A 25,037-nucleotide genomic window follows, 5' to 3' on the forward strand; every position below is an offset into this window, starting at 1 on the left:
TATAAAACCACTGGGTTAGTGTCTTAACAATGTATTTTCTCTCCAGACTCATGTTCCACGAGAGTTATTACTCTGAATCTTGATTTCAACTTATGATTACCTAGGAATAAGAGAATTAAGTTTTGGGAAACAAACTGCAACTTCTAAACTCACCAAAATGACTTTTATTTGTATGTGCCACATAAACAGTGAATGGTAACTCATGGCACTTGTTTCTTGGTCCAGACATGAAAAGGTTTATGGAACCAGTAAATGACATTTTAAAAAGGGTCTTCTGTCATAAATCCAAAGTAGACCTGTTTAGCACAATTCAATACTATTCCTTCAGTATTTTATAAATGGAATTTTCTTCTACTTGTATCCATTTCCCGGGGCTGAAAATTAGGAAAGAAAAAAAAAAAAGTAAATCTATAGGTAACACTGCTTAAAAAAAGCCCTTCTGGGTCCATTCTGGAGACTGAATAGTCCAGGTCTAACAAAGGCATTAGGAGTTACTGTTCTCATATGTATGTGTAATATATATATATATGATTTTGAAGTAAAAATCGTATGTGATTGCTGACTAGAAACAGACTTTAAAATGCTGACGTTTTCATTTATGAGTTAAAATGCTCTCCAAACTTACACAAAACTTCTGTAGCAACAGTTCTCAAACATACAACAGAATCAAACACTGGCTTATGAAGAGTGCTGGGCCCCACTCCCTAAGCTGCTGATTCAGTAAATCTGTGGCCTAACAATCTGCCTTCCTGACAGGTTCCTAGGTGATGCTGCTGATCTACTTTGAGGACCACTATCTATCTCAGGATACTTCAAATGAACCAGGGATCACCAGACCAAAATACCCTATCAAAGATTAGTTCCTTTGAGCTTCTGGAAATCAGAAGTATAACATATGAGCATTCAAAGCTTAAAGTACATGGCTTCCTTCTCATTCCTACTTTTAAAATGATCTAAATGGCTTTTCAAATAAGGCACATACCTTATGGACCCATTCATATTCTCCATATTTAGAATCAAAGGTTCCTTTCTGAAGAGATCTTAATTTTAAGGTAAAACGTGGTCCAAGTTCCTGAATTCCCACTTTCTTTTCACTCTTGAATATGTACCTTCAAAGATAAATGAAAGAATTAAGGGAAAACGGTCTGCATGAACTAAATGGAATTTCTTTAATATGACAGAGTTCAAAAGATAATTTATTTCTCATCTACAATACTTGTCACAATAGAAAACATATTTACATTGAAAATGTATTTCACGATTGAAGTCAAAATCTAAGGAGTTCAAGTACCTTCCTCACCTATGAAATCTGAAGAATATATAGTCCCGTTGATTATGGAATGTGGCAACTTGCCTCCCAATAAATTGAGGATTATGGGGAAAGAGAGATGCAAACATACGTCCAATAGAATGACCCAGCCTCGTAGTAAAGTTATTCAAAATTACTTCAGGTATGTGTTCTGTAGGGTCCTTGCCTCTTCTCTGGAAAAAGGATGGAAAAAATAAGGAATTAATCTATATCCTGATATTCCAAGTTCAAGTTTCAGAATTTACATGACACAAAAAATTTTAAAGATAATCCTTCTTAATAACAGACTACCACAGATGGCTTATCAGTCCCATGAAATAAAGCCTAAAATTATTTTAACATGCAGTGAATACCAAAAAGTCCTATTAGAAAAGTAACCTGTAAAAAAAAAAAAAGTAACCTGTTTGATAGCAATGAAGGCTATTGCCTGTCTGCCATAACTCAATTACAATCTCATAAGAAAACTGCCAGTAGATAAAACTGGCTTTAAGCAGGAAAACAAGTGTCCTTAAAAAGCAAGCAATATGTAAGTTATAGAGCTGCCTAAGCATATATTGCAAGGAGACCGGTGCCAATCAAGGAATGCATAAAACTTACCTTAATTTCTTTACGCAAACGAACACTGCTCATTTTAAAATGAGCAGTTGGGCCACTTGGCAAGTGACTCAGAATTAATCCATCTGTTTAAAAAGCTAAGAACACGTTGAACTCTGTAATTTAAATTGTGTAAATAACTGGTCCTCTGTATGTCCAAAGACTCCTAAAATCTGTAGCTAGGTAGTTAAGTGTGTGTATTCTTCTGGGTTAACAAAGTTTCCTACCATACTGAAGACCCATAATCAACCCAGTATTTGAGGAAAACATTAACCTATGGTAGTTCCACTTTTTCTCTTCACAATATGATACATAACTCATCACCCTCAAAAGGGTATGTTGGGTATTCAATTAACCTAGGTGAAAAGACAAGATGGGCTTCTAGCATAATTTTAGCATTCCAAAGTTTACCTCCATGTTCAGAGGCCTTATAACCCTAAATACGGACTTTGATACAAAAACATATACACACATTTCTATGTATATTTTTTATACATATGTAAGGTTAGTATATGCTGTCAGCTTTGAATATTGTCCCGTAAGACCAGAGACTAAGGTCTTTTCTTGAAGTCAGTCAGTGTTTCTCGAAAGACAAGCTTTTATTCTTGAGATTACTGTGCCAGCCACAAATTAAAATCAACTAATTAATAACCATTTATTGATTGTCTACCACAGACACTTCTACCAGACACACTAAATTATAAATGAAATACAGGAAACCTGCCTACAATTGACAGGGTTAGTGGACTGGAATGGCTTTCTGGAATGCAGCTACCTAAGATTGCTACCTATACAACATTCCTCAAGTCTTTGTAACACAACTTGATTTTTTCAAACACTGAACCTTAAAAGGTCAGAATCAGACTATTTCAACAGCCTGAGTTTTACAAAACAGATGTTGCCATCTTTTTATAAAAGCATCAACATTCTCCCATTAACCCATGGGTAGTCTTCAACTTCCTCCTTCCCTTCCTTGCCAAATTCTATTTACTGCTTTTACCCCCATAAATTCCTCATTTCCATAGCCACCTCTTTACCCTTACTGCTGTTCTCTCAGTTGAGGTCCTTGAGATTTTCCACCTACATTAAAAAAGTATCCTAGTTGGTCTGACCTCTCTCACCATTCCAAGTAGATTTTCTAATACAGACTGTAAATCAAATTTATATGTAATAAGCTATGGGATGTTAGTTACTGTTATTTTATCTGTACCACAGTTTCTCATGCTAAGTGAAAAACTAGATCCACCCTGAGTCTTGACAGCTGTATCTAATTTCAAACTACTCTCACCACAGCACATCTCATCTACAGAATAAAGACATCAGTACAGCTCCCATGTGGCCCCGAACTCCCTTTCATGCCTAGGTTTCCTAACTGGAAGGCACTGACACAACCCCTTATACAGCATACATATTAATCCTATCATATATTTTCTGTTCATGCTATTTCAAAATACCTGCCATACTGAACTCATCCATTACGGCCCACTTCATCATTGAGTTCATTTGTTATTGTTTTATATATTTGGGTGCTGCCATGTTGGGTGCATATTTACAATTCTTAGATCTTCTTGTTGGATTGTCCCCTTTATTATGATACAGTGCTCTTCATCTCATTACAGACCTTGATTTAAAGTCTAGTTTGTAACTCTGATATGAAACATTGCTACTCCAGCTTTTTTTGACATCCATTTGCATGATAAATGTTTTTCCGTTTCTTCACTTTCAATCTGCAGGTGTTTTCAGGTCTAAAATGGGTCTCTTGTTTCTTTGTCCATTCTGAAACCCTATGTCTTTTGTTTGGAGCATTTAGTTCATTTACTTTCAGAATAATTATTGATAGATACAGGGACACCTGGCTCAGTGGTTGAGCATCTGCCTTTAGCTCAAGGCATGATCCCAGGAATCCTGGGATCAAGTCCCCACATTGGGCTTCTTGCATGGAGCCTGCTTCTCCCTCTGCCTATGTCTCTGCCTCTGTCTTTCACAAATAAATAAAATCTTTAAAAAAAGAATTATTGATAGATACATGTTTAGTGCCATTTTGTCGTTTCTTGAAATTTTTCTACTCAAAGAGTGCCCTTTAATATTTCTTGCAGGGCTGGTTTAGTGGTCATGGACTCCTTTACCTTTGTTTGCCTGGGAAACCCTTTATCTCTCCTATTCTGAATCACAGCCTTGCTGGATAGAGCATTCTTGGCTGTAGATTTTTCCCATTCAGCACTTTGAATAGACTATGCCACTGTCTTCTGGCTTGGCTAGTTTCTTTTGAGGAATCCACAGCCAGCCTTATAGATCTTCCCTCCTAAGTTAGAGACTTATTTTGTCTTACTGCTTTTTAAGATTTTTTTTTATCAGTGTAGTTTCAAAGTTTAACTGCAATATATCTTGGTGTTGGCCTGCCTTTGATTTTGATGGGAGTTGTCTGTGCCTCTTGGATGCAGATGTCTATTTCCTTCCCCAGATTAGGGAGGTTTTCAACTATTATTTCCTCAAATTTTCTGGCCCCTTTTCTCTTCTGGCACTTATAATAGGAATCTAATGACATCTGATGGAGTCACTGAGTTCCCTAAGTCTGTTCTCATATTCCCATAATTATTTTTTCAGCTTATTTTCCACTATTTTGCCTTCTGCTTCTTCCAGCCTTGAGTTCACTGTATCTAGTCCTTCCAATCTCAGTTACTGCATTACTCACTTCTGACTCTCTAAATCTTTTATCTCTGTGGTAAGGGCCTCCCTGAAATCTTCCATTCTTTTCTCAACCCCCGCAAGTATCCTTGATTGTTGCTTTAAATTCTCCAGCAGACATATTACTCATATTTGTTTCATTTAGATCTCCGTTGTGACCTATCTTGTTCTTTCATTTGGGATACATTCCTCTGTCTGGCATTTTGTCTCTCTGCCTTCTTCTGTGTGTTAGAAAAGCCCCTTATGTTTCCTGCTCCAGAAGAGTAATGGCTTTGTGAAGTAGAATATAGGGTCCAGGGCCTGGCACATCAGGGAGTAGTAACTCTGGTGTGTGTTGCATGCACTCTACTGTTGCATTTTGGCTGCTCTATCTCCTTTAGGCCAGTTATCTGCGGAGGCTCTCCTTGCCTACCATGGGCAGTGTTTGGCCCTTGGCCAGAATGTGGCAAGTTTTAACTAGGTATGCTCTGATCTGCTTGTTAAATGTGACCTGATACATCTTTCTCTACAACTGAACCTCAGCAGAACTCTGGTCAGGAGACATGGTGCTGGTCTTCTGGGGAAGGGGCTCACCACCTTAGGACTGAAGTAAGCTTGACTAAGAAGGTCAGTACTATTGAGACCCACTTCAAATGCCACTTCTTTTTATACAGTTAAAATTAAGTTTTAAATCTCAGCTGTCAGTGGTACTTAACTTTAGCACTTGCCATTTGAGTTATAATCATATAAATGACTTTCTTCCCAACTAATCTGTTAACTCCTAGAAAATAGATTTGTTTCTGATAAATACTAGTGCCTAGCACATAGCAGATTATCAGTAATGTTTGAATTCTTTCCTACTTTTCAAAAATTCACCACAGGTTCAACTTCATAAGGTATAACCAAAAGTATTTCCAGATCATTTGAACACTGAAAAGAATCATAAAATCTCAGGGTGCTAAGAGAAGTAAAGGTTATTTCTTCCAACCAGGACTTGAATTCTCTCTAGAACATTCCCACTAAAATGTAGTTTCTGTCAAAAGAAAACTACAAAATCCAAAATTATCAGTTCCTAAGTACCTGCACTGTACAAAAAAAAAAAAAAACTTATTTCTAATTCCTAGCATAAACCATGAAGAATAGGAGTCATTATTCCTATTTCAGTAACAAGGAAAAAAGGTTGAGAAGGATTTTAGGCAGATTAACTCAAATTTCAGATCTAGGTGGCAGATCTTAATGGGTGAGATTACAGCTGTGCACAAGCCCTAAGGCACAGAGGCATTCTGTTATGATTGAGGTGAAACTAACTTTTAGTACCCAAAGGACAAGAATGCAAAACAGCTTACAAAAGCCTGCCAAAACTACAGCACAAAGAGTTACTTAGCTCAAATTTCCATTTAGAAATACTGAATAGAGGATGTAGGTCTCCAGAAAAAAACTTCCATGCTTTTACTAAAATGCCAGACCAGGCAATAAGCCTTGGAAACATAATACATTTATATGATCTTTGTGGGAACCCTGAAGATTTAGGTACTATTTCGTATGTTAAAATATGAGAGAACCAACTAGCTAAGAAACTTGACAAAAATTACAAAAATAGCAAGTAATGAAGTCTGTATTTGACATCACATCTGTCTGACCCAAAGCCACTGGACCACAGTTTAGATAGTTGAAAAAAGCTCTTTTCTAAAGTAAAAAGTTTGTATCTCCATTAATTTCCACCATTTGGCTACTACTACTCTTTTACAGCAGCCATTTCCAGTTTGTCATGCGTCCATATTCTAATTTCCCACAGGCCAAATATCCTCAATTCTTTCAACTTTTCTAAGTGTCATCATTAGGGGTCATGACTTATTATTTGTAAGCCCACATTAGGTCTCTAGGAATCATACTACCATTTCTATTATGGTAACTACAAATTATTCTCCTTTTAATTATTCTACACGTTTTATCTGGGTCACGGCAAATACCCACATTTCCTATTTCCCATCCTTCTTCCATTTGCCTCTCTTGTATCTTTCTCAGAGTAGCAAAGTCTCATTTATGAGTTTACGCAGATATTCTCTGAAGCCAAGATATGTGACTTTATTCAGAGTTTCTAGGCCTTATGTTATCTTTTTATCCAAGATGGACTTCTAGTGCCCCTCACCAACGTACTTACTAGTCTTGAAAACCATGCTCTGTTAATAGAGAACACAAGCATTTAGGACGTCCTCTTTCCTACTTCTTCCACCAACACTTTGCCATCAACTGCATTACTACATATCAATTATAAAAGAAAATGTAGTATCTCTGAAATTATAAAAATCAACATCCAGGCAGGATTGTACTTAAAAAATTCCATTCAGTAGCATTAGGACTTGTAGAAACTGCATTAATTCTACACTTGAAACTTACAATCTTGGGATATACACACACACGTATACGTGTGTGTGTGTGTGTGTATATATGTTTACACATATGAGTATAATCTCATATTAGGATTAATTATTCTAGTTATTTCTCTATTATAAATTTGGTCTGTGTACTGATGGTACCTTAATGATCTGAATTCACCCTACAAGGTGTCCAAAATGGTAACCAGAAAAATATTAATACATTCTGGGTAAAAAGACAATACCATTTTATAAGTAAACGAGAACATAAGCTTCCTAAAGGCAACAGATGGTATAAATGAAGTTTATATACTTATACAAAATAGCTCAGCTAAAACAAGGATACAATGTTTATTGAATTGATGAATGCCTGCTTGCAGCCTTAAAATGATGATAGTTTTTTAACTGTCAAAAATAAAGAGAGGATCATAGACTTTGCCACTTTATATTGGGAGATAGTTTTAAGAAAGCAGCAACTAACTACATTAAAAACATATCTTCTGGAATAGTTAAGTATTCAAGAGATTTTAGTTATTTTGGTACATTAACCCATAATCCAAGCCAAATTATAATATGGCCAATAAAACATCACATTAGAAAGATAATTTTATTCTATTTTCGTCTCTGGAAAGCAACTGGTACAAGTGGATAATGTCTTTAACTTATATTGAAAATAATAAGGCCCTAAGTGTTGGATTAAAAAAAAAAAAAAAACCTTTTAAACTATTAAAAAAACAAAAAAGCAGTGTTCATTGATTAAAAAAAAAAAAAAATGTTATTCTGGCAACAGCAAAGTCCTGCCCTATTTTTGATGAATCCTTAATAATTTTAATCAACCCACTCAAATGATCATCTTTAAAATTAATGAGCTCAGAGGGGACGCTGGCAGGTTTTGCCAGAGTGCACACTCTATCCTCTATTTTCCTCTTTAACCATACTATCTACTCTACATTTTTGTTAGTCCACCCATAATTTTCTAGTTTAAAAAAGTTACGTTCTGAAAGTTATAGAAAACATCTCCTTATTCTTTCAAATATATCTTAAAAGAGGATGATGGTGAAATAGGAAAACTTTAATAAAGAAGGATACTTGGTATTTTACGATCTTCATTAATAACTATCAGATCTGTGAAATCTCTTGAAATGCACTGTGGAATAATTTTTTTCAAAGCCAGTCCTCTTCTGTAATAAACATGTGAGTTTGGTATAACTGTGGAGAGCTGTTCACAGAGTCGTACTGTTCTCTGCAAAACAAAAAAACAGAAATCTTCAAAAGTGAAAAGGAATAAAAATTTTTAATGATTAACAGAAGTGTTATTAAAAAAGAACAAGGGTAGGGAAAGAATGAAATCTGAACAGTATTTAACCCTTATCAAAGGCTGATCATCGTAAAGTGGTGGTTCTCAACTGGGGGTGATTATTTGGCAATGTCTAGAAATATTTTTGGTGGTTGTGATTAGTGGCAGTGGTGGGGATGGCTGGTAGTGGTATCTAGTGGAGAAGCCAGGGATGCTGCTAAACATCCTATAATGAATAGGACAACTCCCATAATAAAAAAACTATGCAGCCCAATTTGCTAATAGTGCTGAGACTGATAAACCCTATCCTGCAGAACCATGCTTCGAGAACCTATAACCTATATCACATCACAGTATTCATTTTATTTACCTTATTCATAGGCAGTATCTATGGCAATTAATAATAATTTAACTCAGATCTTCTGAAAATAGTCTTTTAAATAGTAATGTAAAAAAATTAAGAATTCAATAACTATACTGAGTGATATGTTTACCCCATGAGGTCTATCTGATGTTGTGATGAGAATCTTGGGAGAAGTTTGTCTGTTGAAGTAAGATGCAAATTCATCTGTAGCTTCATCATAAGCAACCTGTGAACAGAAAAGATAATTTTATATCAAACACTCCTCTAAGCTACAATCTTAAAAGCTGCTCCAGCAGGATTCCATGACACTGACTACCTTCCTAAGCTGATATGGGATCTAAAGAAAGTCAATAGGAACTTCTATTAATGGCAACATGAATAGGTTGGGTGATTTTTTATTTGTAGAATACAAGTATAAAACTGGAAAAAACAATTTCAAGACACAAGCTGTGTTCATTCTTCTCATGATTTATTTGTTTACTTTGGAAGGGGAAGAGAGTGTAAGAAGGGGGAGAGGCAGAGAAAGATGGAGAGAATCTCAAGCAGACTCTATACTGAGTGCAGAACCTGACCCTAGGACTTGATCGCATGACCCTGAGCCAAAATCAAGAGTCAGGTACTTAACCAAGTGAGTCACTCAGGTGCTCTGAGCTGTGTTCATTCTTGAAAAATGGCTAGGGCTATAGGCTAGAACATCAGGAATCTTGCTTAGAAATATTCCATTTCTTCTATCAACATGGCTGTGAAAATAGTAACTTTATTAACTTCAGGTCTGATGGTAGGCAAGAACCAACAATCTTGAATCCAAGGGTGGTGGGCTGTATCTGGGAAAGGTGGGTTTGAAAACCCTTGCTTTGCTACTCCAAGGTTACTGGCCCAGTTCAGAGTGGGTGTGGACCAGCCAAAAATGTAAAGGAAAGCTAAAGAAGTGAAAGAACCATAAAGGGGCTGCAATAATCTCCACGAAACTCTGGCTGACAGCTGAATTACACATGGGAGAGTTCTAAGAAACCACTTCATATGAAAGGCTAGGAACACTTGAGAACTGGCTGCAACTTTCAATGCAGTCCTCAACACACACCCAGCTCAGCTGATAGACGTTTAGAGGCTCAAGGTATCTCAACATAATCTCCACCCAAATCACTGGCTTACCATTAAGCCACACAAACACAGGGACAATCTCTAGGAAGCCAGGCTTAAAATAACAATTAAAAAAAAAAAAAAAAAGTAGAGACACATAGTGCTGATAAAGGAAATTCAACTTTTAATGTTTGTGGGCCCTGCTCCTGGGATCCCAAGGAAGCCATACTTTTACCAAGTATGGTAAATGTTCACCAAACTTCAAAGCATGCACTCTATTTCTACCCTACCACACACTGTATCTGCTTTGTTAAAAAATAATAACCTAAAAGAAACATTTTAAACTAAACAGGAGTAAAAATCTCCCTAAATTCTGTTCCCATACCTCCAAAGCCTAAAATCTTGCACATACTAAAACCATAAGATAAAGTTTGTAATTTTCTGAAATGTCCTTTGTCATGATGACTTGCAACTCTCAATGTAACAAAAAACATATATAAGCTGTATTAAACTTCCTTCTCCAGAGAACTCTCTTCTCTGTCAAGATATTATATATCCTGGGCAGTGTCCTACTGGGCTCTCTTCCTTTTCTTTTTCTTTAGAAATCCTAAAAGATTTGTTCACCTTGCACTGATAGTGCTACTCATGGGAAGACAGATTCATTACAGATTTTAAGTCCAGGCAAGTTACTAGAACAAAAAAAATCAAACAATAGAACAGTCTAGTTACTATAATATATTGCCTAAAATGTTTAGCTTTCAGCCAAAAAATTAGATATGCTAAGGAACAGTAAAGTATAACACATAATCAGGAAAAAAGCAGCCCCGCAAAAAAAAAAAAAAAAAAAAGGAAAAAAGCAGCCAATAAAAACTGTCTCTGAGTGAGCCTACATGTTGAATTTAGTGAAAATTTCAAAGTAGCCATAATAAATATATTCAAGGAATTAAGAGAAAACAGATGGCAAGAAAAAAAATCAATGAATTTGAAATTAGATTAATAAATATTCAATCTGAATAACAGAAAAGAATCATTTAAAAAGGGGCAAAACTAAAGAAACCTGTAGGACAATGTTAACCATTTCAAAAGTGTGTGAAAAGAAGTCTCTGAGGAAAGAGAAGGTAGAAAAAAGTATCTGAAGAATAATGGGTGAAAAATTCTAACATACAGATACAAGCTCAACAAACCCTAAGTAGGATAAAAAGAACAAGAACCTAAACAAATCAAAGTCAAACTGCTAAGAGCCAAAACTGAACATTCTGAAAGAAATAAAAATCATGTGCAGGGGACAACTATTAAAATAGCTGATTTCTCATCAAAAATTATGAAGGTCAAAATGCAATGGAATAGGTTCCAAATAATAAAAAAAAAAAAAGTCAACCAAAAATTCTATAATCTGCAAAATTCTTTCAAAATTGAAGGAAAAGAAGTATATTTTCAGATAAACAAAAACTGAGATAATTAGCTATTAGATCTATTATAAAAACAAAAACATAAGGAAATCCTACAAGCTGAAAGAAAATAAGACCGGATGGTAACTTAGCTCTAAAGGAAAAGAAAGAAGAGTACTATAAATGGTAAATACAAAGTAACCATAAAAGACTCTTTGTGTGTGTTATATGTGTATACTCTTAATTTCTTTTTTTTAATGATATTATTTAAAGCAGAAATTAAAACACTGGATTTATAACCTAGGCAGATACTGTATATATGACAACACCATAAACAAGAGTGGAGGAAACAAAGCTATGCTGGTGTAAACCTGCTACAGTTTACCAGAATCACGTCTGTATTTACCTGACATAGATAGTGATAAATTAAAGAAGGATATAATTCCTAGAGAAACTGCTAAAAGAAGCTTAAATATAAAATTTAAAAGGTTAAAATGAATTAAAATAGCATACTAAAAGATATTTTTTAATACAAAAGAAAGCAGTCAAGGAGGAACAGAATAAAAATAAAGATATGAAATCTGTTGAAAAAAGCAAAATGGCAGATGTAAATATAACTACATCAAAAATCAACATTAAATACTAATTGTCAATAAAAGAACAAAAGAGCAATATCCAAGCATATGATGCCTGTGACACTTTAAATTCAAAGATACAAACTGGTAAAAAGTGAAAGCATGAAAAAAGAAGATATAAGAAAGTTTGTTGGCCATGTATATATGAGACAAAACAGACATTAAGAAAAGAAATGTTGCAAAAGAAAAAAAAAAGAAATTTTGTAATGGGCAATTTAAGGGATGAGACAATAAGAGACACTGGATTAAGAACCAATACGTTAGGAAAATTTAATAATTATAAATGGGCATGTATCCCCAAAAAAAGTTTAAAAAATTTTTTTAAATAGGTATGTACCTAACAACAACAAAAAACAAACACAAAGACATGAAAGCAAAACTGAAAGGAATGGAAGAAATGAATAATCAACAATTATAGTTGGAGATTTCAATACTCCTTTCTCAGTAACTGACAGAATTAGGAATTCAACAACTATATAGAAAACAGGAACAACACAATCAATTTAAAACTCTCAAAACAGCAGAATATACATGTTTTCCAAAGGAACACAGAACATTGTACAGAACACAGAACATTGTACAGAAGAGATCTTGCCCCAGAACACATCTTTACTTGAAAAGGACTAAAATCAAACAGCGTATGTTCCAAGAACCACAATAAAACTGAACTAGAAATCAACAGCAGAAATATATCTGGGAAATCCTCAAATATTTGGAAATTAACACACTTCCTGATAATCGATGAGACAAAGAAGAAATCACAAAGAAAAAAATCATAAGATATCTTAAAGATATCTTGAGCAGAATGAAAATGAAAGCACAGTAAACCTATCAAAATATATGGGATGTTGCTAAAGCAGTGCTTAGGAGAAAAACCATAGTTTTATTTGATTATATTAAAAAGAAATAAAAGTATAAAATCATAATGTAAACTTCCATTTTAAGAAACTAGAAAAAGAAGAATAAATGAAACCTTAGGTAAGTAGAAGAAAGGAATAAAGATCAGGGGAAAACTAATGAAGGTGAGCCTGGGTGGCTCAGGGATTTAGCTCCGCCTTCGGCCCAGGGCGTAATCCTGGAGTCCTGGGGATAGTGTCCCACATCAGGCTCCCTGCATGGAGCCTGCTTCTCCCTCTGCCTGTGTCTCTGCCTCTCTCTCTCTCTCATGAATAAATAAATTTTTTTTTTTAAAAAAAAGGAAAGGAACGTAACTGTAGTCCCCCTTATAAACACAGATGTACATACTCTAAACAAGGTACTGACAAACCAACAGTGTAAAAGATAAAACATTTTAATTAAATTGGATTTATCCCAAGAATGCAAGATACTTAACATTAGAAAATCTATTTCATTTCCTACATTAATACAACAAAGGAGAAAAACTGTATATTCATCTCAATATTTGCAGAAAAATCATAATTATCTAAATATTTTCAGAAAAGGCATCTGATAACATTTTATATATTCATGATAAAAACAAACAACCCTGCCAGCAAGAAAAGAATGGATTTTCCTTAATGCATAAAGAGAATCTAAAATTGAAGACACAAACATTAATGATGAAATATTAGGAGGATTCTCTTTAAAATCAGGAACATGGCACAGATAACACTACTGCTACTTCTATTTATTTGATATGAGATGTCATGAAATGAAAATTATTTAAACAAATTATTAGAAACAAATTTAGGTAAACTACTGTTTAGATGATCACAATCCAAAAATCAATAGCATTTTTATAAATGAGCAAATAAAATAATTTTTAAAGGGATGTGATTTACACTAATAAAAAACATAAAATACCCAGCAAGAGCCCTAGCAAGATTTATGTGTAAAACTGGCATGAAGAAAATTATAAAAATCTTTGAAACACATTTTTAGTAAATAAGACCTACCTTAAAAAAGCAATATATAAATAGATTCCCTAAGTGATCTGCTTTAATTTATAATTTTATATGGCAGACCAAAGGTGCAGAAAGAGAATGTTCCTGAAGAGATAGACCAGAAAGAAGATGGAGGTGGAGAACATCCTGCTCTAACAAATATCAAAATTCACCATTAAGATAAATAATTAAGAAAATAAAGACGTAAAAAAAAAAAAAAGAAAGAAAGAAAGAAAATAAAGAAGTGATAAAGCAACAAACTGATCAATAGCCCAAAAAAGGACAAACATGTATGGATACCTGATGTATGAAAACATTGTAATTCACTGTGGGAAAGGTTGTACTACTCCAAAGGCTGGGGAAACTGGTTACATATAGTAGGGGCAGAAAAAGGGGTAGGGGAAGAAAAAAGAAATTGTTTTTCTTTCTCATACCAAACGAAGATTGATTCATGATGATTAAGCACATAAATGTGAAAATCAGTCCTTTAAAAAATATGAGAACATATGATCACAGGATAAAGATTTCTTACCTAAGACATACATACATACATACATACATACATAAATAATTTTTTTAAAAAAAATTTTAAACCTCAACTATATTAAGGACTTTTATTCACCAAAGACAGCACAGAAAAAGGAAAAAGAGCATCCACAAATTGGAAGATACTTATATATATATATGATTAGTATCCAAAATAAAAAAGAAGTTCTATAATCAATAAAATATAGGATAAAAAACTAGGCAAAAGACATGAATGAGCTGGCGTAACGTTAGCAAAAACAGTGCATATATGAAAAGATGCTCAACCACTTTAGGAATCAGGGAAATGCAAACTCAAACCACAATGAGATAGTCCTTTATCACTGGCAAAGTATTGGTCACAATGTAGAAGTACTGGTCAGAATGTAGATGACCAGAAATATTACCCTTATTCAACACAAGTGAAAAATGATACAACCACTACTTTGAAAAACATTTTGGCACCACTATATAATGTTGAACATTTAAACATCTCATGACCCAACAAATTCTCCCCTACGTAAATATTTAGGAAAATTTTACAAATTTGTAACCTCTAAGTATCTATGATTTCCAATTTATCTCCAGCCAAGACCTCTTCCATATCTTGTCAATGACAATTCCATCCTTCTATCTTTCTAATTGCTCAGACTAAATACCTCAATACCATCTTTGAATATTCTTTCTCACACCCCATGTCCAATTTATCAAGAAATTACAATGGCTCTAATTTCAAAATATACCTGGGGAAAAAAACCAAACCTTAGAATCAAATTGGTTCTCAATACTCATTGTAACTGTAGCCCAAGTCATCATCATCATAATCTCTTTCCTGGATTATGTCAGTAGTTTTCTAAATATCTGTTTACTTCTCTAATTACATTCTCAGTATAGCAACTGATTACTATTAAAAATTAAATGTGATCATATCATTCCTCTGTTGAAAACCATCCAATGGCTCATTTCACTTAAGTATAAAAGCTTAAGTCCTCATGATGGTCAACAAAGCCACTGCTCTGGCTTCTGCTTTTCCCAATACTTTCCCTGGCACCTCTTCTGTAACCCTCTCTCTTGCTCACTAATTTCAGCATACTGACTTCCTTGCTGTTCTTAAAACACACTGAACATGCTCCAGGAGGAGCTCTGTTAGAGCTTTTGCACTAACTGTTTATATAGTTTTTACACTGGTCATTCCTAGGAAACAAATGAGGCAGAACTGCAAGGAGGCCAATTGCTTTATATCCTTCAAGTCTTTCCTAAAAGGCCATCTCATCTCAATGACGCCTACCCTGACCATCATTAAATAGAACTGCAACCCTAACCAACAGAAAAATAGGCTAGAGACATGAACAAACTGATTAAAAAGAAAAAAAGCATAAAAAGATGTTCCACCTCATTCATAACAAGTGAACAAAAATTTAAAACTACACTGAGATACAATCTCCATCAGACCGGAAAAAATCATTTGTAATTGCAAAATCTTGAGTGAAAGTTTGAAGAATAACATATGTTTATATAATCTCAAAGTATATCCCCTACAAACAGTTATTACAAAGGGAAAAACAAAAAGCTGCATGGGAAAACCAACAATACATGACTCCTAATAAGAAGCATCAAAACAATATCATATCTGTGGTATACCTGTCAAAATTACAAAAACTGAATATAATTACGAGCAAATATCAAAGTCATATTAGTGACATTTCACAAAAATTCCTAGACTGCACTCTTCAAAAAGTCAATGTCATTAAAAACAAAGGGAGTCCACTAAATTACAAAAAAAGGAAGAAAAAAAAAAAAAGGCAAAGGAAGTCCAAAGAACTATTCCAAACTAAGGGAGGTTAAAGTCATTGTAACAGAGTAAAAATCATGAGCTGGAATTTTTCTTTTGCTAAAAAGGATACCATTTGGACAACTGTAGACAATCGAATAAGCTGTGTAGATGAGATCATCATCATGCTCATCATCATCAATGTTAGTTGTGTGATTATCAAGAAAAATACACTTGTTTATAAGTAAAATGCACTAAATTATATAGGAGTACACAGGCTTCATGTCTGCCATTTACTCTCAAGCATATCAGAGAGAATACAAAAGAAAAGCAAATGCAATATTAAGGAAATCTAGGTGAAGGATATACAATGAATTCCCACTTTTCTATTAATTCTGTATTTATGTCAAACTAAATCAAACATACACACACTCCTATACAAATAAAATTGCAAACTCTACTTCAAGAAACCCTGAATCTACTTTACTCTAATTTTCAACATTTATTTTGGGGAGGGGGGGAGCAGAATAAGTGAGAATGAGAGCATGGGGGAGAGGGAGAGAGAAAATCTCAAGCAGACTCCCTACTGAGCACAGAACCCAATTTGGGATTTGATCTTACAACCCTGAGATCACGACCTGAGCAGAAATCAAGCTGGACACTAACTGACTGAGCTACACAAGTACCCTTCCTTCTCCCTATTTTTTTAACTTTAGTAACCTATCACCTGCTAACATATGATAATTCATTTTATTATGTTCACTGTTTTGTCTCTCTCCCTAGAATGTAAGTTCCGGGTGGGCTGACATCTTTTGTGTATAAATGGCAGAGTGTCTGGTGCACTGATAGATCCCAACTCCCTAAAACAGATTCCAATACACAGCAGGCAATCAATAAACATTCACTGGAAGACTGACTGAATGTATGAAAGACTATAACTGGAAACGTTAAAGAATGTCACTAACAGGGATCCCTGGGTGGCGCAGCGGTCTGGCGCCTGCCTTTGGCCCGGGGCGCGATCCTGGAAACCCGGGATCAAATCCCACGTCAGGCTCCCGGTGCATGGAGCCTGCTTCTCCCTCTGCCTGTGTCTCTGCCCCTCTCTCTCTCTCTCTCTCTGTGACTATCATAAAAAAAAAAAAAAAAAAAAAAAAGAATGTCACTAACAGCAATGTTTGAAAGCAAACATACCCAAAACCAAATATACTATACCAAAAAAAAAAAAAAAAAGTTTAAAAACCTTGATTCTCTCACTGTACTGTCACAAACTATTTAAAGAGAAAATGTGAAGTGACATGTGGATGATTATCTTGAAACCAAGAGTTTTATGAGGACACAGAAAATACCACCAAATGTTATCCTTATATCAAAATGTCTAATACTACAAAAATCTATAGTATGAATGCTTTTCAAAGGATATTAAAAACAACAGAAGCATTACATAAGATTTTAAACAAAAAGTTCACCTACACATACCATACATTTCTAGAAAATAAGTAATCACTGCCTTTTTCTATAACATTTGAGAAATTCAATTATGAAATCAACTATAGCAAATAATATGCCAAAATTACAGTTGAGTCTATTATACAACTTCACCAGCTGGTACTTTAAATTAAATATCAACATATGAACAAATAATTTATCAAATGTGGCCATCCAAATTTATTTAAGACTTCTAATATTACCTCTTCATCATTAGGATCTACTATAGTTTCATCATATACTCGCTGGTTGTCAATGGTCTTTGGTATAGGCTTTGGTGGAGCCTAAATAAAAGGAAAAAAGATTAAGTTTTAGAAGCAATTTACATTAACAATTTTGCATTTTGATTGGGGATGAATAACAGAAATTTCCAAATATCCAAAAACTAAATCTGTTCCTCATTTCCATCACTACATCAATCCTAATAATAAGATTTTTTTTTCTTTTAATTCTGTACAGAGACATAAACATACTGGAAGAATTGCCAACTGAATAAAAAGACTTAAAACCATGCAAGAGTAGCCAAAAGAAATGGAATTAAAACAATTATCCACTAGAAGAATATCAAACAGAATGAAAAAAAAATACAGTTGATGCTTAAATAACATGGATTTGAAACGTGTGGGTCCACTTATTTGCAACTTTTTAACAAGACTATAAATATATTTTCTCTTGTAATTTTCTGAATAACGCTTTCTTTTCTTCAGCTCATTTTACAGTAAGCATACAGTATACAAAACACATAAAATACATGTTAATTGATTATTTACATTATTAGTAGACTTCAGGTCAACAGTAAGATTAGTAATAGTTAAGTTTTTGGGATTTTCAACTGTGTAGGAGTGGAGATGGTGGTCTGCACCCCAACCCCCATGTTGTCCAAGAGTTAGCTGTACAAAGGTGTATACATATATATATATATACACACACACACATATATACATATACATATATATATATGGCTTTGTTCCAATACTTCCAGATAGCTATTCAGAAATAAGTAACAAAAGCTACAAATCTATCTGCTGAACTAGTTAATTCTAATCTGAGGCATTTATGGTAAGGAATGAAAAGGAGGAGCAATTTATATAAAGAAATAAGCAGTATCATTATTATTAATGGAAATGAATAGCAAATAGGGCAAATATCCAACAACAGGGTAATGACTGTGACTATGGAATACTGCAAAATTGGCAACATGCATACTCAGCTTAGACTAAAAAGTTGTATAAATGAAATGCTAAGGAGCAGGAACACAGAATTGTAAGCATACACTGACTAAAACAAATTCAAAACATATGTACACTAGCAGAGAATATGAAGAAATAAACTAGGATTTTATTTTTTATTATTTTACGAAACAAATATTAAGTTTTAGGTAATTTTTAAAAGGAGGCAGTTCTAGGAAGTTATCTTTCAGTTCCAGAAACAAGAGTAGTGAAATTTCCAAATGGTCATTGGCATATTTGTTGTAACTGACTGATCACTGAGAGTTAAGAGGCAAACATTGCTTGAGAGGATTCTGCAGGTCAGAACAGTCTAATGCTGGCAATTTCATGGGATTTAACCTAATCCTATTAAAAGAAGGCATGAAAAAGCAGAATGTTTAGTTTTTATATAGTATTCATACTTTCCCTTCCTGAAAAATGTTTATCGTTACTTGGTACCTCACCTTAAGAGAAGGGGGTAGTGGACAGTTGTATGTTTTAAAATTTTTGCAAGTATATATCATGACCTAACAGTAGCTTATAAATAAAATAAAATTAAAAGAAAATAACTTGGTTGTGGATGTATTTAGTAGTTCTATTAAAAATTTCCAGTGGAAAGACTTCATTTCTTATCAATATCACAAAAATAGCCAAATCCTTTCTGGAAGCATTACCTCTGCTCTTTTTGCCATAATCCATCCAGGTATCTCACTTCCCTTCCACTCCCCATTCTCAACGAAGAGGCTCTGTCCTGCCCTTCCCCAGTCTTGCCTGACAAAGAAAGAGCCTTTGCTTCAAGTCACAAGAACTCCAACTACAGGCATAGAGCTTCCCCATTCCCAAAGTCAGGAAGATGAGTCTCTGTCTCTCAAACACATAAAACTTAAGTAAAATGAGCACATTGAAACAGACATACCATTTATGTGAAATTTTGAAAAAATGTAAAATATCACTATGTGTTCATCCTTTAGGGACACAAAAAAAGAAGTGCACAGAAACAAAACATGGCAATTTCATAAGTGATTATCTTTGGAGGGGAAATTAAATAGGAAGAAGCACATAAAAGACTTTGAATATTATCTGCTAATGTACTGTTCTAAGCCGGGTAAAGAATAGAAAGGGATTTGTTATTTTATTTTCACATCTTTTATATATTGGGAATATTCTATAATAAATTACAAAAGAAAGTGATACAATATAACTATCAGGGAGCATTCCTCAAAATAAGACAGAAAGCACATGACTAAAAATTTTATTTACCTTATCACCAAGAGCTTCTCTCTCTTTTTTAAGTTTTTTCTTAATCGCCAACTTTTCCTAAAAAGTTAAAAAAAATATTGAGAAACCACCAGTTATATCACAAACACATGCTGAAACTACACATTTCTAATGCTATGAATACTTAAACTGAGCAATCTTGTATTAAACGTCCTGACAAAGATTTTCACACTTAAGTTATTATAAACCAAATACGTTGGCCAATCAATAAATAATAAAGCTCTTGCTCCCTCAAAAAAAAATCTAAATTGGCAAGTTTGAATACTTAACGTTTTACTACCTTTTTCTTTCACTATAAAGCCTCAAGTTAAGTAAAAAATGTAAAATGTATATCTAAACTAGTTAAGTTGTTTTATTTTGCATCCCTAACAAGTTGCATTTCTAAAGAAAACCACGGCCATGCTGGTTGCTTCTCTTGGCAAGTGTTAAAAAAAAATGACAACGGGAGATGAGTTTTCATATTGTTTCCAATAAACCACCACTAGTTATCCATAAATCTTATAATCGAAATATGTTTTTAAAATTATTAAGAACTTGCAAGTTGAGTTACAACTGTCCTGTAAATCGGTACCTTCCGGAGATGTCTGAACAGAATGCTTAACACACAATCGAATGTACTTTCTCCCACCCCCCCTCCCCCCAAGTGCCTAGCTACCTTCTATCCATCAGGGCTCAGATTAGTGTCAAGAAATCTTCCGGGAGGGCAGCCTGGGGGCTCAGCGGTTTAGCGCCGCTTTCAGCCCAGGGTGTGACCCTGGGGATCCGGGATCGAGTCCCATGTCGGGCTCACTGCATGGAGCCTGCTTCTCCCTCTGCCTGTATCTCTGCCTCTCTCTGTCTCTCATGAATAAATAAATAAAATCTTAAAAAAAAAAAAAATCTTCTGGGAGACCCTGCATACGCTTTCACCTAGAATGAGTTAGATTCCCTACGTACTCCACTTTGGCACTTCTATGAGCAAGGCACAATTCACGGCCTCATAAAACCTACCTAGTAAGAGGAGTCAGGCAAGCAAAAAGAAGAGTACGCGCGTGAACTTTTATGACGTAACAAACGCTTGCTTCCAACTGCAATTTATGCACAAATAAGCACTCCTTGAGCTTTATCTCTTCGTATTCCTCTCCGAGAACAGGACGAAGACAACGCTATAAATACAATTACTAGAAACTTTACAGAAATAATTTCGGTAAGAGTTGCTGCCCAGGAAGCGGAGCAGCGTGGTTCTGGGTTTCTATTCCGCCTGTCTTAGGCTGTTGGAACTGGCCCAAGTCGGGTGGGCAGGGAGGGCGTCCAGGTCGGGGGGGGGGGGGGGGGCGCCTCTGGCTGCTAGGACGGCGGGACATCGGGCTTCCGCTCCCAGCGCCGGGGGCCGAGGGAGGGGCCGGAAAGGAGGAGAATCCTCGACGCTGAGGCAAAAAGCTGAACCTGGCGAAAGTCTCCGAAGTCGTGCGAGGGGACCGGGACACAGGAACGGGTGTCACCCGTCTGGAGGAGGTACCGCCTCCGCGGGCACCCGGCGAGCGCCGCCGCGCAGGCGCGACTCCCACCCCGCACTGCCGCGCACGCGCGTCGAGGATGCGGCGCAAGCGCCCTAACGCCGCGGCCGCGGCCGCGTCCTACCTTCCGCTGCTGCTGTTTCCACCGCGTGAACATTAAGTGCCGCCGTTGCTTGTTCTTAATTTCCGAAATGCTGAAGCCTGGGGGAAAGGCAGCCGATTTCGGAGGTTGGACCCCACTTTCCGTCGCTCCATCCTCAGCGGCTGCAGCCTCCTGGGGCTCTTCGGCGGACGCTTTCCGCTTCAGGCCTTTCTTTCCTCCGCCGCCGCTCTTCCCCCCGGCCTTCGCCATGCTGTTTGCTGGCCTTGGCGTCTGTACGGAAACGGAAGTAGCTTCCCCCTCAGGCTCCTCTGCTTAGTCTTTTACTTCCGGGGTCAAGAAGTTCTTAAAAACCGTGGACTAGTTTGTGAGCTTCAGCCATTTAAAAAGATGAAATTTAGTTTTGAGGAGAGTTTAATAGAGGATTCGCCCAGCTGTGTGAATACTGTAATGATGAGTTCAGAGACCCCCGTATGGAGTGCCTACTATGTGCCGAGCCAGCAAAATATTGGGACAAAGGACGCTTTATGGTTTAAAGTTTACATCCCACTGGAAGGAGACCTGAAATGAGCACACGATTAGGGTGGCCAGCTATGAAGTAACACGTGGCCCAGAGAAGATAGGGTAGGATAGAGGAAGGTAAAGGCACAGGTTGCAGCTTTTAAGGGGGGATTGTCAGAGTAGCCTTCATTGAAAAAGTTACATTAAGCAAAGACTTGAAAGCAGGAATGGGTCAATGATGCGGTTATTTGAGGGAAGAGCTGCTTGTTCGAGTAAAGCTGTTTATTTAGGAGAAAAGCTGTCCAGGCAATGGAAACATACAATTCTGGGACTCCTAGTCGATAGCAAGCATGCTATGTTTGGGTAACAGCCTGGAAGCCAGGGATAATGTGAGAAAGGGAGGGGGGTGAGGGCTTAGAAGTAACAGATTGTGTCGGATTTTGTGAGAACTTGGGCTTTTATTTTATGTGAGATTCACATCTCCTGGAGGATTTTGAGAGAAGAAACGGCATGATTTGACTTACATTCTGAAAGCGTCTTTCAGGCTCTTCTTTGGAAAATAGGGGGAGGAAGGTGAAAGGAGGGGAGAAATGACAGGAGCCTGAACCACCACCAGAGTGGTTCTTTTTTTTTTTTTTTTTAATTTTTTAAAATATTATTTATTTATTTATTCATAGAGATGCAGAGAGAGAGAGAGGCAGAGACACAGGCGGAGGGAGAAGCAGGCTCCATGCAGGGAGCCAGACGTGGGACTCGATCCCGGGACTCCAGGATCACGCCCTGGGCTGCAGGCGGCGCTAAACCGCTGCGCCACGGGGCTGCCCCACCAGAGTGGTTCTAATGGTGAGAAGTGGTCAGATTCTTGTGCAAGGTCGAATTCCTGATGATTGAATGAGGTTCGTGAGATAAAGCCAAGAGTCCAGGGTGACCCCAAGACTTTTGAACTCTGCGACTGGAAGGGTGAGACTAGAGACACTTCAGGTAGAACAAATCTGAAGGATAAGATCAAGATTTCGGTTCTCAAATAATTGAGTTTGAGACACGTAGTAGTCAAGTGATTGTTGGCAGTTGGGATGTATGATTGAGCAGCAGGAGAGAGAGCTATGGACTAGAGATAAAGAATTTAGGAGTCATTGGCTTATAGATGGTATTTTAAATCATTACAGTGAGTGTGGATGAAGAGCTGAGAAAGAAAAGAAGACCAAGGACTGATCGCTGGAACAGCCTTACATAAAGAGCTGAAGAGAAAAGGAGGACCCAGGAAAGGAGAATGAGAAGGGAAAATGAAGAGAGTGTCATAGAAGCCAAGCGAAGAAAGTGCTTACCCAATGGTTAAATTTTTCTGCAATCCTCATTTTAATTTTATGAAAATGTCCCCCAGAGACAAAAGAATTCCTTTTGCTTTACTGTTAGAAACTGTCTTAATTGAAATTATATGTGTCTATCAACATTGGGTGTTCTGATAATCCAGTAGTTTGGTATCCATACTGCATTTTTTACGCATTTACATTCTTTTAAACAGGATGTTGAAAACATCAAAACTGCATCTTCCAGAATACAAACTCCCATCAAAATCTGCTATGAAGCCACAAGTCCCAAATTGTGATTAGAAAACTAAAATAATTATACTTAGATTTTTTTAAAAAATGGATTTGAATTATGCAATAAAATAGAGGGGAAAAAGGTTGAGCCTTAAAGTCATTGACCTATGGGTTTGGCTGCAATAAGTCATAAAATATTAAGTTGCTTATTTAAAGAGGAATAGCCAGATCAAAAACAAGGAAGAAGAGGGGGAAGCAAGAGGATACATATCAGCCTTCCTCTAAAAAATACAGACTGAAAAAATATTTTGGAAATATCTTCTAGACTTATTATTTCTCCCTACATATAATATATCCTTTTCTCATAAGGACACAAAACAATCCTGAAATGGATTTAGATTTATTCAGAGGTACCATACAAATGAGACCATAGTCGCTTAACATAGAGACTTCCTATTTTTCCTTCATAGCTTATTTGTAATAACGGTTGTGTGAGTTGAGTGAAAGGATTTCTGTGATCAGAATAAAATCCCTATTCTGAAGAAGTCAAAAAGCATTGGTCAATTCAGCAAATATATATTTAAGCTACCCGATAAATGAACAGTGTGAATGAGTATGACGGAAGCAGTGGGCTCTATATTCAAGTCTGTGTTTAGGCCTTTACTCAGTCACTTAGATGGTATAAAATCTCAATTAAATCACATAATCTCTGTGAGACTCAATATCTTGACCTGTAAATGAGGCTAATTATACTAACATGTAGAAACACATCCAATAAATGCTAATTAGCTGTTTTTATAGTTCCAGGTATGAGACTATGCCAAACATTATGGAGAAAAAAAAAGACATCATAATTGTCCTCAAGTAGCTTAGAGCTTAAAAGATGTTGAAGCACAATTCTAGTGTATGTATTAAATAGGGGTCCGTGTAAAGTGCTTCTCACCTTGATGTCCATTTCAGCTATTTGTTTTTTCCCATTAATTGCTTCATTGTCTGATATTTTCAGGACACGTTTCCAATAGAGTGTATGTTATTTTCAAAGAAACACTTATTTTAAATATTTAATAAATATATTGTTTTGCTTATTTGTTTTAGCTCTGACATATGAGATAACCTGAAATACAACTTTTGGATGCCAGATGAATTCAATGATCCAAACTAATAAATGACCAACTTTCTGTTCAGAAAATTGGATTGATTATTTTACAATATGACTTGAGCTCTTTATATCACAAAAATTATTCCAAAGGCACAAAATATGAATCCATTGCATAAGAATAAGGGGCACCAGTTGGGGCTTAGAAGATATTTTATTTACAATGTGGTATAAATATTTGACAAACACAAAGTAAATTAATGCTTCCTGACTTTGAATTATGCCATATAATTTTTGGAAAGAATTGTTAAAGAAAAACCAACATGAAGGCCACAGTTTGAAAATATGCCTAGCCCAGCACTTATAGTCATGTAACTAAAACTTAAACTATCCTGATTTCCCCAAAATTCTGACTGGCCTAAAACAAAAGTTAAGCGTTTTATTATT

The 25,037-nt window shown here is 35.8% G+C and overlaps 1 protein-coding gene and 1 long non-coding RNA gene across 3 annotated transcripts; one reads left to right on the forward strand and one right to left on the reverse strand.

Moving 5' to 3' along the window:
• Window positions 1-144: 144 nt before the first annotated feature.
• RPF1 (ribosome production factor 1 homolog) lies at window positions 145-21,737 on the reverse strand. 2 transcript variants are annotated; one of them, XR_012000796.1, is made up of 9 exons: window positions 21,477-21,728; window positions 19,839-19,895; window positions 17,574-17,654; window positions 8,734-8,829; window positions 8,032-8,185; window positions 1,907-1,989; window positions 1,292-1,482; window positions 983-1,109; window positions 145-374 (listed from the first exon to the last, which is right to left on the reverse strand). XR_012000796.1 is itself a non-coding variant. In XM_072754726.1 (9 exons), the coding sequence occupies exons 1-9, from the start codon at window positions 21,702-21,704 to the stop codon at window positions 333-335; spliced, it is 1,050 nt and encodes a 349-aa protein (XP_072610827.1). In that variant the 5' UTR covers window positions 21,705-21,737; the 3' UTR covers window positions 145-332. The 2 variants fall into 2 exon arrangements, 1 of the variants encoding a protein (XP_072610827.1); XM_072754726.1 differs by having other exon boundaries at window positions 1,301-1,482; window positions 21,477-21,737.
• Window positions 21,487-24,683, forward strand: LOC140598388 (uncharacterized). Its single transcript, XR_012000797.1, has 3 exons — window positions 21,487-21,580; window positions 22,631-22,796; window positions 23,120-24,683. It is a non-coding gene; the product is annotated as an uncharacterized lncRNA (long non-coding RNA).
• The last annotated feature ends 354 nt before the right edge of the window (window positions 24,684-25,037 follow it).

This window comes from Vulpes vulpes, chromosome 3, assembly GCF_048418805.1.
Source record: "Vulpes vulpes isolate BD-2025 chromosome 3, VulVul3, whole genome shotgun sequence".
Lineage (NCBI taxonomy): Eukaryota > Metazoa > Chordata > Mammalia > Carnivora > Canidae > Vulpes > Vulpes vulpes.

Coding starts and splice junctions, on each gene's coding strand:
- RPF1 (XM_072754726.1), bottom strand. CDS start 21,704: ATGGCGAAGGCCGGGGGGAAGAGCGGCGGCGGAGGAAAGAAAGGCCTG. Junction 8,830..17,573: donor TAGATCCTAATGATGAAGAG/GTAATATTAGAA, acceptor TTCTGTTCACAG/GTTGCTTATGATGAAGCTAC. Junction 1,990..8,031: donor TGAAGATCGTAAAATACCAA/GTATCCTTCTTT, acceptor CTTTTTAAACAG/ATGGATTAATTCTGAGTCAC.